An 18,728-nucleotide genomic window follows, 5' to 3' on the forward strand; every position below is an offset into this window, starting at 1 on the left:
GCCACAGGGTTCTGGTGGGTATCATAACGCGGCGCCACCGTCCTGCGGCGCGCTTCCTATGCTTGAGTCCTGGCGGCCTTGGCCCTCACACTTTGAAGCCAGGGCAGCCGTCGTATTTACGGTATACTTTCGTTCGTGTGGAAGTCCTGGTTTCTTCCGCCACGAGCTAGCTGTGGACGATGTATCTCTTCGCGCGTATGCTGGCCTTCCGGCGCTATTAAACAAAATTCCCCGTAGTGTGTAAAAACAATTGCTACGAATTGAGGGGGCGCCTTAAGAAAAACAAAGTAGGTGTACAATCCGCCTCCTCCCCCATCCTCTCCTGTCTTCTAAGGGTGTGTTGGGAATACGCAAACAAGAAACTTGCTTGCGACCGGCAGTGGCGACATCTATATTTCTTCCAGACAATTTGTAGAGTATATGAGCTTACTTTACAGTGAACTCAGCGTCGTGATCATTAAATTTCGGTTGTCTACCGATACAGGGACGCTGCAGTTTGTATCCAGCATTCCAATAACGGAACCTTTCGTGACGATGAAGCACTTGGCAGCGAAGGACTCCGGATTATTTATACGAGTTGATCAACGAACGCTGAAATAAAAGTACACGGGTGCTTTCGCATTTCACCTATCCGTTTAGCACCGGACTGAAGATTCGGTCTCGCTCATGGTGGAAATAATTCATTCTTTGCTGCTTTCTTCCTTGCTTTCTTCCTTGCTACTTTCCAAAGAACTGATGTTTTTTGGAACAGTGGCTTAACCAGAAGTATAGGGAGGGGGGGGGGGGGGGGTTATATGCCACAGGCTGAAAAAACAATGGGCGGGAAAAAGACCAAAAGAAACGGGGAGGGGGTTTGGTTTGAGGAGATGCAGCACTCTGAACATTTTGGAACACCAAAACAGCGAAGCGTCATGTTTGTAAACATAGGTGGCGCTGCGATCGGCAGCGACATAGGGAGCCTACATGTTGTGCCGCGGCGCTCGAAACATGTAGGCTCCCTACAGCGACAGAGAGGGTAAGAGGGGGGAGGGAGTACAGGGAAAAACGCAGGTGCATATGCGCCAAGCGACACTGCCTTCGCGCGAATGGTACGTGTCACTTGCGCTAAGAAATGCTTCTATTTTGCCTGCAGAGTTGTTTTTCAGCCTATTTCCCGGTTGCAATTACCAGGCAGAGCGCTGTATCAACTTCCTTCTCTGTGCTAGCAACAGCGCGGATACGCTGACCGACTGTGCAGTGACCGATTAAGTTAAATGAAACGAGAAAATGTGAGGCATAAGAAATACTTGTCGTCTACACTCTTAACTCCCAGGCTGTTTGCTATAGCATGCAAGAATTAAGGAGGATGACGCCATGAATGAATGGAAGCATATTGTTTTCAGATGACGAACCTTTGGTGGGCTTTCTGCTTCTCCAAACACCTTACCTTCAGTAAAGACGTAGATTATCCCTGGCAGCTTAAGTCATACAGTTTCTTTGAATATAAGAACTCGGTGTTTCAGTTATTTAACTTCGCCTAGTTGGTGCCAAACTTTACTGCTCAAACTTTCACAATTGAACCTGCACCCTAACGTGTTAAAATGGATCCAATAATTCCTTGCGTATCGCTCCCAAACAGTTTTTATTAATAACCAGTCTTCTAATTCCGTCCCCGTAACCTCAGGCGTACCCCAGGGCTCTGTCCTAGGCCCTCTTCTCTTCTGTACATATATATAAATGACTTACCAGAGCTGCTCTCATGTAATATACGTCTATTTGCTGACGACTGCGTGATCTACCGCTCAATAAAAAAACATCTCTGACAAAAATGCCCTTCAGGACGATCTTAACCGCGTTGAAAAATAGTGCGATGATTGGCTAATGACCCTTAACCCAAACAAATGCAAACTTGTTTCGTTTCACCGTAAACATCAACCGTTCTCTTTGTCTTACAGGCTTGCTAATACTGCAATAGCCCTCATCCACTCATATAAATACCTGGGTATCAGTTTAAGCCATGGCTTATCTTGGCACGAACACGTTACTAACATAATTTCTTCTGCTAATAATACCCTAGGATTTTTCAAGCGTAATTTACGTCATGCATCTACAGATGTAAGATTACGCGCCAACAACACACTGGTCAGACCTAAACTTGAATATGCGTCCCCTATTTGGAGCCCCAATCAAAGATACCTCATCGATGTACTTGAAACCATCCAAAATCGCGCAGCTCGTTTCATTCACTCCCAGTATTCGTACGAAGTCAGTGTATCATCCTTGAAATCGCAGTCTAATTTACGAAGTCTTTATTGCCGTCGCCGCACCGCCACACTTTCTCTTTTCCACAAATTCTATTACAGCTCACTACGCCAAGAACCAAACCCATCGCACCGGCCACCCACTTCAAATCTCTCGTGCACGTGCCCGTACCGTAACCTCTTCCTTTTTTCCACGAGCCGCGTCAGACTGGAACGACCTATCCCACTCTGTCGCTGCCATCACCTGCCCATCATCCTTCAACGCCAACATTGAAATGTGTATATCATGTGAAAATATCTGAAAAGTGTAACATTCGATGTTTATTTACCCCACCCCTTATGTAATACCCCGAAAGGGGCCTTTAAGGTTAATAAATGAAATAAACTTGTTTTATTCTGCTCGATGAAACAGACGTTTGAGGCACTAGTCATTCACAGGTTAATGCATGCATGGAAGTTCGTAAGAATGCTGTCATTCTACTCTCTCCGATATAGAGGAGAGGTGCTTGAGCGCTAATGTAAACATTTTGTACAAGCTTGCAACGAAAATTATTATATATTATTATATAACTAATATATTATTACACTTGGAAAATTTTTATTCAAGTGAGCGTCATCTCGATTATGCTTATTTTGCAACCCACATAGCCGATTTCCTTTTGAACTTAATTTAAGCTCCCTATACGATATTTATATGCCATAATTGCCCTGCATGCCCCGCTATGGTGGCGCTGTGGTTAGGGCGCTCGATTGCTGTGTCCAAGGGTGCGGGATCGGATAAGAAGTGCCTGGGACTGGGCTAGTTGGAACATCTTCTCATAAATGCTGCACTGCTTAGTTGTGCATGGACAAAGGAACTGGACAAATGCTGAGGTTCGGATTCCCGCCACGGCGGCCCCTTTCAATGCAGGCGAAAATCAAGGCGCCCGTGTGCTGTGCGATGTCAGTGCACGTTAAGGAACCCCAAGCTGTCGACATTTCCGGAACCCTCTACAACGGCGTTTCTCACATCCTGAGTCGCTTTGGAACGGTCATCATCATCATCATCATCATCATCATCATCATCATCATCATCATCATCATCAGTCTGATTATACCCACTGCAGGGCGAAGGCCTCTCCCATATTTCTCCACTTAACCCGGTTCTGTGCTAGCTGAATCCACTTGACCCCTGCGAACTTCTTAATCTCATCCGCCCACCTAACTTTCTGCCGCCCCCTGCTACGCTTTCCTTCCCTTGGAATCCAGTTTGTTGCCCTCAGCGACCATCGGTTATCCTATCTTCGCACTACATGTCCTGCCCATGTCCATTTCTTCTTCTTAATTTCTACTAGAATGTCGGTAACTTGAGTTATTTCTCTGACCCACTCTGCACGCTTTCTATCTCTTAATGTTACCCATACTATTTTTCGTTCCATAGCCCTCTGGGTTGTCCTCAACTTAAGTAGAACTCTCTTGGTTAGCCTCCACGTTTCAGCCCCATAGGTGAGTACAGGCAAGATGCAACTATTGCATACTTTCCTCTTGAGCGATACCGGTAAGCTGCTAGTCATAGTCTGCGAGTGCTTGCCAAATGCGCTCCATCCCAATCTTATTCTTCTTGTTATTTCCTTTTCATGGTCCGGTTCTGCGGTTACTACCTGTCCTAAGTAGACATATCCGCCTACTACTTCCAGTATTTCGCTACCTAATGTAAACTGCCGTTCCTTCCCGAGGCTGTTGAACATTACCTTAGTCTTCTGCATATTGATTTTCAAGCCTACCTTTCTACTTTTCCTGTCTAGGTCATCAATCATTATTTGCAGTTCATCCCCAGAGTTGCTTAGCAAGGCAATGTCATCAGCAAATTGCAGATTATTGAGGTATTCTCCATCTACCCTTATCTCTGAATACTTCCTCTAAACAAGCTGTTTGGGATTAAACCCCATAAACCAAATAAAACTTATCCTGCTTGATCACAAACTATGGTGTAAGGATATTTGTGTGTTCGTCAGGTTCTGAACTTTCTTCAGTATAAGAAAAGTCAGATAATCTGAGAAATAATACTGCTTGTCTTTGTCGCGATTGTATAATGACGTTTACTCGCTTCCTCGCGACCTCTCGCCGTTCGGCTTAAGATATCATATGCGCAAGGAATATCGCGTCTAAACTCCTTACGTGGAGAGTACAACAAAAGGTTCATGAGCTGAAGGCGCTTGTCCTTGAGCTATTCGTCGGACAATCGAAGGGGGACCACAGCCGTTACGAACCACAAATTCAAGTTTAAATGTAGCTAGAAGCACTAGAAGTGCAACGCACTGTAGCCGTCAAGATGATCAGTCTCCGAATGGTCTACTTGCTCTCCACGGCCGCTGCTTTTCGCTTTCATCTCTATCCGACCGCAGAAAGTTGTGAAAACAGGAGTCGTTTTTTTTTTTCTTCTTTTTGCGTATCGCGGCGCAATCAGCGACACCTTAGCTTGCCGGAATATGGGGAATTTTTCTCGAAAACACCGCAAGCGCCGCACATCCAATGCAGACGGCTCGGGCGTTTGCCTACACCACGAGAGTCACTGTTGTTTCCAGCGCCGTCGCATTTCCACTGACGTCACGGCCTGACGCTTGTCTTATATTGTAGCGAAGACGTACTAGCGTGGACGTACTGTTTTCCGGCCGCCGGCAGCATACGAGTGCTCAATGGCTCGGCCTGGACGCGTTCCTGCCACTGCGCGTGAGCGTGGCGAAATAGCCCACATACCATGTTGACGCGCTGACAAATCTTAATACAAGTCCAGCAGCTATTTTGTTTTCTATTTGGTGCACAACGCACCTTCTCCTTCTTCTTTTCCTTTTTCTTTTTCATCTTCTTCGTCTTCTTCTTCTTCTTTCTCTCTTTATTGTCCTTTTTTCTTCTTCTGTGGCTCGCAGCAACTAGGTGTCACGGTTACAGCGTGTGCACAGTAGCGAATAGCGACGCTTCCCCGAAGTGCGCCAGTGACAAGCCTAGTGTAGCTTTCGCTACAAAATAAAAAATTACTGAAGTCTAAAAATGCAGTGTTGGCGGTACCGGCGTGACGCTGAGGCGGGTGACAAAAGTTGGCATCGAACAGAGGTGCGACATTGCATTACGCTCATATAAAAGACACTTGAAATGTAGAGGCCAGTTTACATGAAAAGACGAGCCTGCGCACGCACGCGCGCACAATACACGCACAGCACACACATACGCGCATGACACATGTACGTACAATACGCGCGCATGCACACAACACGCACGCGCGCAAACGCAAGTACGTGCACCGCAACGCACAGTGGATTAGACAGATGGAGGAATTAATGAGTAGGTGGAAGAAACTTAGTGATTCTGCGCTCCACAAAGTAACTGGCAATTTGGCGCCCGCCTGCGGAGGTTCTGATAGGTTGCCTTGATGAGACCATCGAGGCACCATAGGCTTTCCAGCTGGCTGAAATTTTATGAACGCGCCGTCTCCTTCACAACAGCAGTCTTGCTGTCACTGAAAGAAATTCGCAGGGAGCCCCAGAAAAAAAAAAATCGCAACCACGACCATCGACCATTCTGAACGGCGGCAACAAACCACCCGAACGTACTTTCAAAACTGACTGCCAGGCTTCACTGTATCTGCTTGCGGGGCAATGCTGCCAATGCATAGTCCTGGACAAAGATGTGTGAGATGCGCACACGCACACGCACACGCACACGCACACGCACACGCACACGCACACGCACACGCACACGCACACGCACACACACACACACACACACACACACACACACACACACACACACACACACACACACACACACACACACACACACACACAAAAAAAAGACAGGTGTGCAGTTAGGTACATGAAACCGATATAAAGCATACAGACATAATGAATACGCGTAACAAATGGTTCATGGGATTTAACGTTCCAAAGCGACTCTGGCTATGAGAGATAAGCTTTATATTTCGAAGCCATGTCCCGTGATCTTTTGTTCCTGATCGTACATGCGTCATGGAAGTCAGACGCTTATGGGGGGCCTCGTACATTACTGTTATCTCAAGGACAAGTCGGGCCATACTATCCGAGTTCATGATGCCGGTAAGCGCCAACAGAGGCGCGCATAAACCGATGAGCTGCGCGAGGATAAAGCAAGCACACTGAAAGGCTTGCAGTCCAGGAAACTTTGTCACAGTGAGGAGGATGTTGGGCGGTACATCACATTATATGAGCCATTTTAAAAGGTACGCTCCACTTTCCGCGCCCTTAAATAGTCCACAGAATATAAAAGTGCAAATATGTATAGCCCCCGAATTGTGTAATAAAATTTACGGTAAGTTGTTTGAGCCTGCCACCGTCCAAGAATTTCGGGCAACATCAGTAATGCGGAGAGAAAACTCTAGAGCTCCAACCTGCATGTCTGACGCTGTCGTGAAGATGGAAGCAGCGAACTCTTCTGTCTCGGCTACGATGAGTTCTCTCGGGCGCCAGCTCACGTCCGTGACTGAAAGAAAATCATAACCAGCGTTCTTCATCTCCTGTAATGAGCACGCAAGCATTTTGACACTTGTGAATCTATGAATAGCTGAAGCGGAGTTTCAGCACGTCGTCTAAGCGTTCACGCGGAAGGGCTGCAAAATCTGTGCAAATAAAGTGATATGTAGGTAAAAAGCCAGTGATGACAATACGAATTGCGCGCTGAGTATAACTATTAGCTTAACAATAATCAGCCTGCGACCAGTCATGGGTAATTATTGTGGAGAACGAAATAAAGAGATGCCCGTGAAACACTGATTTACGTGCCCCTTCAATTAAAAGGAATTTTAAAACAATCATTGGCGACGATAGGTAACCTCTTCGTTTTAAAGGCTTTCGCTTTCTCTCTCTGTCTCTCTCTCTCTCTGGATACGCTGCACAGAGCTAGCTACAGGAGCGCACACTACATAACACTAGGAACGCCATAATATTTTAACCATGCGTCAGTTGCTATGCCTTTGGTTGTATACTCTTCCGCATGCTTGTTCCTGACCACTCGCATCGACAGGCAGATCAGTCACTGAAGTCCTTATTTTTTTTTTCAATGGCTCAGTATAAACAAGTATGGCACAACTGACGCTCATCAAAGAGAGGACGGTGAGGAGTTGTATAGGCTGCTCGGGAATGAGCCTAAATAACAGCTTCCCGCCCTGCCGCAAGGGGGCCTATAGTGATGACGTCCGAAAGTAATTCCCTATTTAAACTCGCGACATGGTAAAAGGATGGTCCAGGCCAACACCCTAAGTTGGCTTAAAGGATATAGCCAAATCAGTTTTCGCAGGCTCTTTTCTGTTGTGGCAGCCAAGATAGGATCGAGCGTGAGTGGAATAGACGCGCCCAGAAACGATGACGTTTGCGTAATTTTTGGTCTGCGCCGCATATTACACACACACGCCACGCACGCACGCACACACACACACACACACACACACACACACACACACACGCACACACACACACACACACACACACACACACACACACACACACACACACACACACACACACACACACACACACACACACACACACACACACACACACACACACACACACACACACACACACACACACACACACACACACACACACACACACACACACACACACACACACACACACACACACACACACACACACACACACACACACACGCACACATACGCACACACACACACACACGCACACTTACAAACACACACGCACATACACACAAAAATACACACACAAGATGTTCCTGAGTATCGTGCAAAGAAGGATTATCGGGCCAGAATGCCATCTAAGTTGTGATGCGGCCTGAAAAAATGCATGTTGCGAAGCCTGTACGCCTTTTACGGATTTGTTTTTCGGCGGAATTCACAATACTGACGAAGCGTGCCAGTTACTGCGCGCGGTCAGTTTTTGAGTAAGATATCAGCGAAATGTACAAGGTGCTCATGTATTGATTGCACGCTTTTTGGGAGCTGCCGGTACACTCCGAAAAAAATTACTAAACTGACGATGATTATACCGTACGATCAACTGCGCTTCTGCCTCTCTGTGCACGTTTTAAACGCGGCATTCCATACATTATTTTTGACACTGCCTTGAACATTCGTCTTTTACGCTGCCGCGTTGTGGTTCAGCGGTTATGGCGCTAGACAGCTGAGCACTGAGCACATAAGTTGGACCCTAGCGGCGGTTGCCGTGTTTCGGCGGATGCGAAAAGCAAGGCGCCTGTTCTGTGTGATGTCAGTGCGTGTTATGATGAACTCCAGGTGGTCGAAAATATCCGCAGCCCTCCATATACGGCACCCATTATAGTCTGACTTAAATCCCATAAAGCAAATCAAAGTAAACCAAAATAACATTTATTTGCTGACTTATTGCATGATATCGGTCGAATATTTAGGGTAATCCCCCATTGTCGAATAGATTTGTAATAAGGGAGTAATTACTCATTGCCATCCGCCCAAGCGCAGCCATCTGCTGGCCATCCTGGTTAGCTCAGTTGGTAGAGCGACTGCCCCGGAAATTCGGTAGTCCCGGGTTCGATCGCCGGACCAGGACGAATTTTTCTCTGACTACGAAGTTTCTGAGAAAGCTGTATAGCTTTCCTTTGTAACCGTATGGCTGCACTTGGGTGGATATCAGTGAGTGTAATTACTCCCTTATTGCATGATACTGCAAGCCAGGCCATTGGCTCAATGCGGAAAAGACAAAAATAAGGACAAATATACAGGTTAAGCAAGCGGTAGAAATAAGAAAATGCTAGGAATAAGAAAAATAATGTACCTGTTGCGCCGCGAAATCACGGACTTTAAAAGGGGCTGCGGAGTTCTCAGAAATCGTCCAAGAACAGCCACAAGTTAAGACAGGCAAGAAAAGGGAAAACCTTGTTACGCACTCTGCATTTTTGGCGGTCCGTCCAAGCTGGTCTCGATAAGACCGCAGGGAACACTTGGCAGCACGTCTCGCGGCAGCAGGTCTGTGAGCAGTATGTTTCCTTTAGGTGAAATTAGTATGTTTGAAGGCTGTATGAAAAAAATAAAAAGAGAGAAAATAAATGAGGAAACACTCTAAGGCGTTATGACGCATCAAAGGCTCCCGTTTGCCACAGGTGCAGTAACTCCTATTTTGCTGTAAAAGTGCTCATCGTGTGAATTACACCTAGGTATATATACAGTCTTTGTCAAAAGTATACAGCCAGAGGGGTTTGCTTCTACGTCACAGGACTCATTTCCACCATTGTCAACCTCGCAGATGAGGGAAAATCTATTTACCTTTCTCCAGGAGCCTCGTTACAGGCCTTTGAAGCAAACTTCTTGGGCTGTATATTTTCGGCAAAGACTGTACACGTGAACTTGAGAAGCATCAGTAATTGGCATCACACAGCAGCATGCTACTCCTGTTTTGCAGCGCTCAATATGGCTTACAACCCACGGTACGCGGTCGGAGCACATGAAGCAACGTACGTTTGTCGGGAGAAGTGCTTTTCACTGCCGTTAGAAAAAAGAAGCTTGCCCGAAATGCCGCCATCCTCTCTTTCTATTTTCGTGTTTGGTGTTCTTTGTCGCAATACACGTAATCGGTATGGGGCGTAAAAAATGGGCGCCGCTGGCACGCCTCAGTTGATATTGAGAGAAACTGCATCAAGCTTGTCTACTGATATCCGTCGTTGCTATGGCAAAAGCAGATATCAGTACTTCGGCGAAAATATTGAGAGCCTATCAAAAATATCAAGCAAAGCCTAATTTTTACCCATGCATCCCATGCACCAATTTGTCCTCTGCTTATAAAAGTCGTTACTGATGTTAGCATGCAACCTGAATTCAATTTGTTCGCCGGCGGAAAAACCACTGAGCAGTAGGTGAAGCGGCTTAGTCAGCCGTGCTGCACCTTTCCCAAGCGTTTCCTCTCCTGGTAAGCCGAACACCTAGTCAGGGGATGCTTGTAACCCCGAGAAAAAAAGTTGGCTCCTGGTGATACCAGGCTTGAAACCTGTTACCCCCCTATATGAGGCAATGCAGAATGATGAAGTAGAGATGAAGTCTAGTTTAGCGTTGGCATCCATTGAGAAGCCATTTCACCTAACACCGGAGTAAAAATTGCGAGTGTATGTGGAGCTTACCTTGAGACGACCGTGGATGACGGGGTGCTGCCTCGAGTGGATGAAGGCAAGGGCGTCTAACAGTTGGGCCATTGCCATTCTGCCCCACTTCATGAGGGAAAGCTTGCGCTCGCGAAGCATAAACATGTACTGATCCAGGTTGCGGTCTTGTGGGTGCCAGAGCACGTAGACACACGAGGACGATTTTTTCCATGTCACCTGGACCAAAGCGGTATTATGAGCACCCGTACGCGCATGCGTTTGTAATAACAGATTCGACCGGTAGAGCAGAGAAAAAGCATATAAAACTGAGGTTAGAGCTAGTAAAGTCGACCCTGGTTGAAAGAGAGAAAATTGCTTTTTGCCCCTTCACCAGCGCAACGCGACGGGGAGCCGAGTGGTAGTCAAAATATCACGTTTCGTTCGTCACAGGCGAATCGTGTCAGTGAGCGCTCACAAGCGCCAGCCTCATAAGTCACTTCGGCGTTGAGACCCGCCCCATACTGCATGCCTCTTCACGGGACGACGAAAGGCACGTATCTCAAACCAGAGTAAAATTATGCATTCGTACCATTCTATCGCACATTCGCGCAATTACACCTCTACTGATCACTTTTATTGAGGAGCTGTAGAGAAGGAATTTCCACAAATTAAGTGCAATTTTCAGCTTCTGGTAAACAAACAAAAAACAAAACAAAACGCCCCGTGTAAAACACACTGACGTGTGGTTTAGCAGTAACGCGATAAAAAAAAAAAAAAAAACATTTAATAATGTTTCAAAAAGTCACTTCCAAGCACGGCTCACTGCAGCATTACACAGATTCAAGCGGATAGTGTCGCAGGTAAGGACGAGTCCAGGTGAATCAAATTAATAGTGAATTAAGACGTAGAGCCTGCATGTACGTACGTGGAATTCGTTAATATTTCCGTGAAAAAAGTCGTTCTTTTTGAAGTTGCGAACGTTTTCAATGATGGATTGGCAATCGCCCCAGTGAAGTCTCACTTTCTTTACCATCACTTCTCTGCCGCTCTTTGCAATGCCTGGGTGAACAGACATACCGTCACAGCACCTGCAAGTAGAAACAACTTAGTGTAGCAAGCCAACACTCCATCTCACCTCCTCGAGTAGCTCCGCTCACAAACGCGAAATGATTTTTCTGATTGGCGCCTGAACCCTCTGCACATCTAAATGCGCTTGATGACACATCGCGGCATGTGCCACCGCTCTTACAGTTTGCTGGCGTTACCGCAACTGACCAACCTGAACAGTTGTCACAACCCCCGCAAGCTGCCGCCGCTGTCGCTCAGCCCTGGCGATGGTGACTGCGTAACTTGTGTGCGTATTTTGGACAAAGACATTAGCCGACGCGCCAAACAAGTACGCACTCCACAAATCTCGAGAAAATGACTATACTAATCAACCGGCCCTAGTTAGTCAATTCTCCAGGCGGGAACGAAAGATGCCAGTTTTTCACGGACTAACTTGTTTCAAAAAAAGGTTCTGAGGCCGAGTTGGAAAAAGCGTCAGGGGAGAACAAAAGCGCCTCACGAAGAGACAGTTAACACGACGTCGACCCCCCCCCCCCCCCCCCCCCTCCCTCCCTTCCTCCCTACCTCATACGGAATGGCGACCCTGGTGTTCAGAGCTGCAAATACGCGATCTAGCTTTACCGTAATGCGGTGAGGAAGTTCTTTTTGTTCTCGCTGTAGAAGAACCCGTTGACTGCGCCCAGCGAGTTGAGCGGTGCGTTGGCCACATCGGCGAAGACACTCTTCCAGCGCTGGTTCTCCGACAGCCAAACGCAGCTCAGGTTTGCTTTCTCGTCGTACGCGATTTCCCTGCTAGCTACGGAGGCGAAGTTGCCTGACCAAGCTCCGTCCTTTGGATCGCTCTCTAACTCGTTCTTCGGCACGGTCTCTTCCGTCTCTTCTGCCTCTTCAGTCTTTTCTGTCTCTTCTGCCTCCTCTGTCTCCTCTTCTTTTTCCATAGCAGATGCCTCTTTGGTTTCGGAATCCAAGGTTTCGATATCCAAGGTGTACAGAGGCTGCGCCTGTACACGAGGGTCTAAACTGCAATTGGCCTTGTAAATTGGCTTCAGCAGCAGAGAGTTCATGGACTTCAGCATTGTTTCTGCGAGGAGCAATGTTGCCGTTGCGGTGTCCACGTCACCTGTCTGCTCGCTTTTTCGACAGCACTGAATTTGACGGAACAGATGCTCCTGCAAGTAGTGCAGCTTCTTGCAGCACAGCTTATGTTTACTCTGGCCAGGGATTGCCCATCGATCCGCATGGTCAGAATCGCTGCTGTTACTTTTACTTTCTTCAGAGCTCCGTACTTCGTGTTCATTTTCTTCCACCATAAAAAGGGTGTCGTCGGCGCTTGGTGCTCGTTGGTACGGGACATCGGAGATAGTTTCCACTTCCATAGGAATCGGAGGAGACTGAGCTGTCCCGTTCACCAGACACAGTTCAGAACTCTCGGTTATCACTGGTTTTTTCAAGACGTTCGGCTCGGGGCTCACCAGCTTGAGTTTGGATTCCGTCTTTTCTTTAGAGCTGCTCAGATTAGGGTCACTTCGTACACGGCGGACGGAGCAGTTTTCGACGCTGGCGGATTTTGAGCACGGCTGAGATGAACAGTGGTCTTCAGTGGATGACTTATCAGCGTCCACTGGGAAAGATTGGTCGCGCGTCTTTTGTGGGCTTACCAACCTTTCCGTGGTGAACTCGAACTTAGGCTGCAGGGCTTCTTCCTGGTATTAAAAAAAGAGAGACAATATGATGTTTTGTAGTGCCTAAGGCCGCTGTATATTTAGGAGCGCAATATTAACACCTTAACAAATGTTCGTGTTTGACAATAAATTCTATTTTGCGCCCCAAAAAGCACGACTTGAGGTTCCCACAAAAGCTTTCAGAACACCAAGACAAAAGCGCCCAATTTCTTATTAGTCTAATCGTGCGGCACCGTTCACAGGGACGTCATCTGCACTTCGCTGTGCTACTTGCAAGCACCACTGCTCATTGACAGTATATATGGCCCTGAGAAACGAAAAAAAAAAACAACAACAAAAAAACTTTAAGGCTGTCGTGTTCTATAAGCTTCTTTGGGTACCTGAATATGCAGGGTTTTTAAAATGCTCGCATGGATTCAAATGTTAGGGTATCCATGTTTTTGCTTAGAGTAACTTGTTCAGAGCTGGAGAGGAAAGAGGAGTAAGCTATAGCATAGGGCTTGCAGAGTGAAAGCTTCGGCTGAAGTTTCATTTTCAAACTTGTGATCATTTGTCGACACATTAGTGACGGCGGCGCGTAAATCTGTTATCAATAGAATAAGAGTCGATGCGGCATAAAATACTTGGCATACCCACTGTGCGGACAAAGAGAGAATACAACAGAAGCACTGAGAGTATAAAACTATACCCATCTTTCTACTGAGCGAACAAGTGTAGGAAAATGAGGGGCTCGCTATGATAAAAATATGAAAGAAGCCAACATTTAGCGAAAGTGAGGAAAGCACTGAGGAAGATTTCTAGTTTTTGTTGTTGACTGGAAGTTAACAGCATAAATATTTTATGGCTGAAAGGTAACGAATTAGTGCATCGTAAAAGCTCCGTGAAATACTCCCGGTGTCGGTTTCAAGACTCCAAGTTCTTCCCTTTCAGCAGAAGACAGGAAGGAAGAAAGACAGGAAAAGGAAATAAAGAAAACAATGGAAAGAAAGGAAGAAAGCAAGAAAGCTGGCAAGAAAGAAAGAGAGAAAGAAGGTGGTGCAATTATACCGTGAACATACCTATAAAAGTTTACATAGCACAGGTGCACCAAAAGTAAAACAGAGGACACGAGCAGTGGCCAAACTACTTCGCAGTGCGCTCTATCAGGGGATGCACAGCGGAGAGCGATAGTGCGTCGGCATATCCGGCTTGCCCATCTAGTGTTGTGATGTCCACCTTTTCGCCGGCGATACCACGCTGCGGCGATAAGGCGACGATACTAGGCATGTCACTTTCTGCTTCGTAACGAATGCCATCAGTTTCGATATGCGTGACTGCCGTGGCTGGCGCTTGAATAGGCGGCGAATTTTGTGCTACAGAGCGTAAACACCCGTAGATCGACTGGAAATTTATGGTCGAATTTTCGCTTGGCTCGAGGGAAAGCATAAAAATATAGCATGCGTGTATTGGCTGCGATGTCCTTTTTATAAAAAGCAAATGAGATAATTGAAGCCCCTTAAGCGCCGCAAGTTAGCTTTATCACACGGAAGAAACAAAGTTAAACAAAAACTAATCGAAAACACGGCCTTCGTCAGCGATCGGTTATATTTTGATTATAGGCAGTGTGAAACGAGGCACATGGTGACGAAAACAAAACAAGAATACAGCTTGGAGTAGTTCCTTTTTATGTAAACGGAAATATTAAATAATAAAGCATGAATCTCCCGCTGATGCCAATCACATCAGCCACGCGCCAAGGGAGACCACCGCAAACAATCGCGACTGCTCAGTTGAGTCCCATCTTGACGAGAAAGCCAACTCATCCGTGGAAACACTTTATTTGTCATTAGTCGTCGACAGGTGGGCCAGACCAGCCAGATAGGCCATTGTAATAAACTCGCCGCTGAGGGAAGAGCGAACCAAGCCGCTAACGTAGTGAGACTGGTGACAATAATGATGAAGCGTAAAGGGCCACACCGTCGAACAGCGCCACGGAGTCGCCGCAGCAGCGCGCCATCGCTCGGGCCGACAACAAGGCGGGCATCCATATCGATGTGGCCCTGCCGAATGAGCTGGCGACCCCTCGCTCTCTATGCGCATCTGCCGATAGAGCCCGTTGGCGTGCTGTTTTGTCCAATTCGGCCGCCGCTCCCGTCAAAGTTTGTAGATCGCGTGACTCCGTTCTACTTTAGGTGCACTGTCCGTATCCTCATGGCCACCGAAGTTGCGTTGCAGGTGAAAGCAAATAGCGCTACTGAAGCTGCGGGAAGTGAAACCAAGACCACCTATGTACCAATTGGCGTACCTCACCACCTCGATGCGTTTATGACTGGTGTGCATAACGCATAAGTACGAATGTAGACTACGGTAACGTCTCCCGAGGGTTCAAAAATAGCCCGGAAACAAAAAGCTAACAAACGGCAGCGAGGAATTTAAATTGCACGTGCCTCTACTGTTTCGGCGTTGTAACAGAACATCGGAGTTTAAGTTGAAAAACAAAGAAAGGCAATGGAATGTCGAAAATTAGAGGGTCTCTTAGGTGTCTCTTAAGAGGGGAATGACGAAAGCCTGCTCTTCGTTTCCTATCATTTGCCTCTTATTGCTTGCCTTTTATCGGCGTTCGTTGTAGTGCTACATATAATTATAATTAGTTTACAGGAAAGGAAAGATGCAGTAGCTGTCACACTTTCTCCGACAAGTGTGCGTTTGGACGGTACATCATCGCTCCTTTCGCGTGGCGTTCCTTGGCGCGCGTTCAAGTGTGAGATTGCAGATGGCAGGAACGCTAGACAAGATGAGACTTATGGTTGGTCGTTTCGAATTTGGCGGCTGGTGACGTCCTTCTCTGTCGACCAACCAGGTGCGCCGCTCGCGCGGACAGCTTTTGTCGACGAAAGTATGGGTCATTAAAGGCTTTCGCCTCAAAATGTTTTTGCACCTGTTTGTGGCACGTAAAGTTGATTGTGGGCCATATGTATGAACCGTCCTTTGCTTCACATCCTGAAAATGGGAGGATGCTTTCCCTCCATAACTATTCTGAACTTCGAGGTGACAGGGTTGCTGCAAGAGCTCTCACACAACGCAGCAGCAGATACGTTGACATTAAAACGTGCTGATCGTGTGCGCACACGTGCACAAGTCTGAGAGCATGCATGTGTCCACTATAAGTATACTCCTGCTGACGCAGCTGTGCGTGTGAGTGCATACTGGCATATTGGGCGCGTGGAGACGTCGCAGGTGTCCGAAGTGATAGAACTTCCGTTGTGTACCCAAATGTGCAACAATCCCCCCCTTTCCCCGATGGCTCAGTGACTATACTCAGGGACACATTTTCTTGGCAATGGGCACAAAGGTAGGAAGGCGGGGCCTTCAAACGTGTCGCTCCGCCATGTAGTTCGACCGCGCGGCTTTCGGCCTGCATAGACGTTGCAAATCATTTTTTTCGTGTGCTTCGACCGCCAGCCTCTCTTGAACTTGACTCGAATCTTGTCTGGTGAAAACGCTTCAAGTCGTAGCGGAGTGAACGAACCAGAACCGAAACGACCCAAACAGGCTGCAGTCGCCATCTTGTCTGCAAGGTCGGGGCGTCTCTAAAACCCGCCACAGACATCACAGAAGAAAACCTGGTGGAACCAAGACAAGTGTTTTAGGCATAACAGCTTCATTTCGGAAAATCAGTTCTGTTATAAAAAAAATATACCGCAAATAACTAGCGCTATGATTTCAATTTGTTTTTGCGGAAACTACTCATGTAACTAGGGACTATATTCAGCTGTGTAGGAAGATGGTGCGTTTTGGCTCTGTAGCTTTGGCTCTATTTTCAAGAAAAAGTGTCCCCGAGTATAGGGCGCTCGACTTCTGATTTGGAGGACTCGGGCGTGATCCCATCGGCGGAAGCTGCATTGCCATGGGGCGGAAGCAATGCCAGTACGCGTGTAGGTCTCCTGGCGATCGAAATTTCCGGAGACCTCCACTACAGCATCTGTCGCAGTCGATGTCGCTTTGAGGCGTTAAACCCTACAGAACAATGTAGGGGTTAGCATGGCTTGAACGTAACTATTTAAAGAAAAGCACTATTAAGCATCATTTTTCATGCTTTAGCGAGGTTATACATTATTTGACGGTTTTATTCTCAAGCTCCGCCTTATGAGTAGAGTAATAGCGCCTTGAACACCGCCTTTACATTCCACGATCGTTCGTATATTTTTTGTTTGAGTTCGTTTTTGGGGAGTGGAAAGTGCCATATATCTATCACTTCGGTGGACACATACACTTAATTTGTAAATTGGTTTATAGGAAAGGAAAGGTGCGGTATATATGTCACAGCTCTTTGAAGATACTTGAACCACTCCGCAAGGGAGAGGAAGGGATTTGATGACAAAGGTCAAGGTCGTTTGCGCGACGGCCAACGAAATCCGAAGTTGCGCACCGAGCTTGCACTCTAAAAGTGCACTGGTCGCCTACTGCGAAGTTTCGTGATGCGGCGGCGATGGGTTTTGAAAATGGCACCGAGAATAAAGAATATTTCGTTTCGAAAATTCTTCCCTGCCAGTTACTTCCTTCGTTCTTTTTTTCTTTTTTTTTCCTCACTCCAACAAGTCTGAAAATCGCTTTGATACGACGCGAAGGAAAACGACTTACCACAAGACAGGAAGGTTCTGGCTCGGGTAGATTGGTTTTCAATGCGTTCGCGTAGCCCTGAAGGGCTGGTGCCTGTGGGGCCACTGTGGGCGCTCGAGACATCACCTCCAGGACATTCATGGGTTTCGTGTCGGTTACTTTTGGCTCGGGCCTCTGCACGTACTGCTGGGGCCTGCGCACCTTGTTTGGGATGCGAGAGTCTTCATTGAACGTCACTTGCAGCATAGCTGGGATTGCGCGAGGGCGCAATGGGGTCTTCTTGACCACTGGCTTGCAGCTCTTGATGGGTGGGCTCTTGCGTTTGACTGCAGTGCCCAGGAGCGGCACGAAATTGCTTTCGTGCTGATTCCCTACGGGACAACCGCTGTTCAGCACCTTGCCGCGAGCCTCCAAGTAGAGCTGGCCGAAGGTTTCGCTGAAGCGCTCCCACATGACGTTGGTCTTGATGCGTTCCCCGTCGGTTGAGTAAGCTAACATGTCTTTCTTAAAGCTGAACTCGCGGAATGGCTTCACGAGGTCGTCCAAGTGCTCGCGCACCCAGCGGCGGCCTTCCTCGACTTCTGTCACAAGCAGCAGCGGTAACAGCGCCGAGCAGCGACTCTGGAATTCGCACGAATCCGTCTCGTTACCGAGTGTGCCGAGAGCGAGCTCGAGGCCGCCGGAGCCCATGAAGGCCTCTACCATGTCGCGGTAGACGTACTTGCTGTAGTCGGCCTTGTCGTGCATCAGGCACGCGCACAGGTGGAACAGGGGCCCCACGACGGACGGGTCGCTCCGGCAGCGCTGGCAGCACGCAACCAGGGAGTTGAACACGCCGTGGCTGAGGAGCAGTTCGGGGCCGCCTTCCAAATGGCGCCGGATGAATAGCAGTACTTTGAACAGCGTGTCCCGATAGAAGCAGCGGTAGTCACGCGCCGAGGAGGTTGGAGACAGGAGCAGGGATATCCTCCTCTGGAAGCGTGCAGTACGCCAGCGTAAATACCGAGAAAAGTCGACTACGCCGATTTGTTGTCCGCGGCAAAGT

At 47.6% G+C, this 18,728-nt stretch overlaps 1 protein-coding gene across 1 annotated transcript in view; it reads right to left on the reverse strand.

Moving 5' to 3' along the window:
* Positions 1-18,728, reverse strand: part of LOC146205613 (uncharacterized) — a 113,530-nt gene that overhangs the window by 26,299 nt on the left and 68,503 nt on the right. The window contains exons 5-11 of the mRNA XM_084590300.1: positions 17,705-18,655; positions 12,266-13,105; positions 12,024-12,232; positions 11,260-11,422; positions 10,374-10,571; positions 9,150-9,276; positions 6,640-6,731 (exon numbers count right to left, since the gene is read on the reverse strand). Of these exons, the coding sequence (XP_084446426.1) occupies positions 6,640-6,731; positions 9,150-9,276; positions 10,374-10,571; positions 11,260-11,422; positions 12,024-12,232; positions 12,266-13,105; positions 17,705-18,655 (2,580 nt within the window). The remainder of the gene's footprint in view (positions 1-6,639; positions 6,732-9,149; positions 9,277-10,373; positions 10,572-11,259; positions 11,423-12,023; positions 12,233-12,265; positions 13,106-17,704; positions 18,656-18,728) is intronic.

This window comes from Amblyomma maculatum, chromosome 1 (assembly GCF_055883805.1).
Source record: "Amblyomma maculatum isolate TAMU_Amacu chromosome 1, ASM5588380v1, whole genome shotgun sequence".
NCBI classification, from domain to species: Eukaryota; Metazoa; Arthropoda; class Arachnida; order Ixodida; family Ixodidae; genus Amblyomma; species Amblyomma maculatum.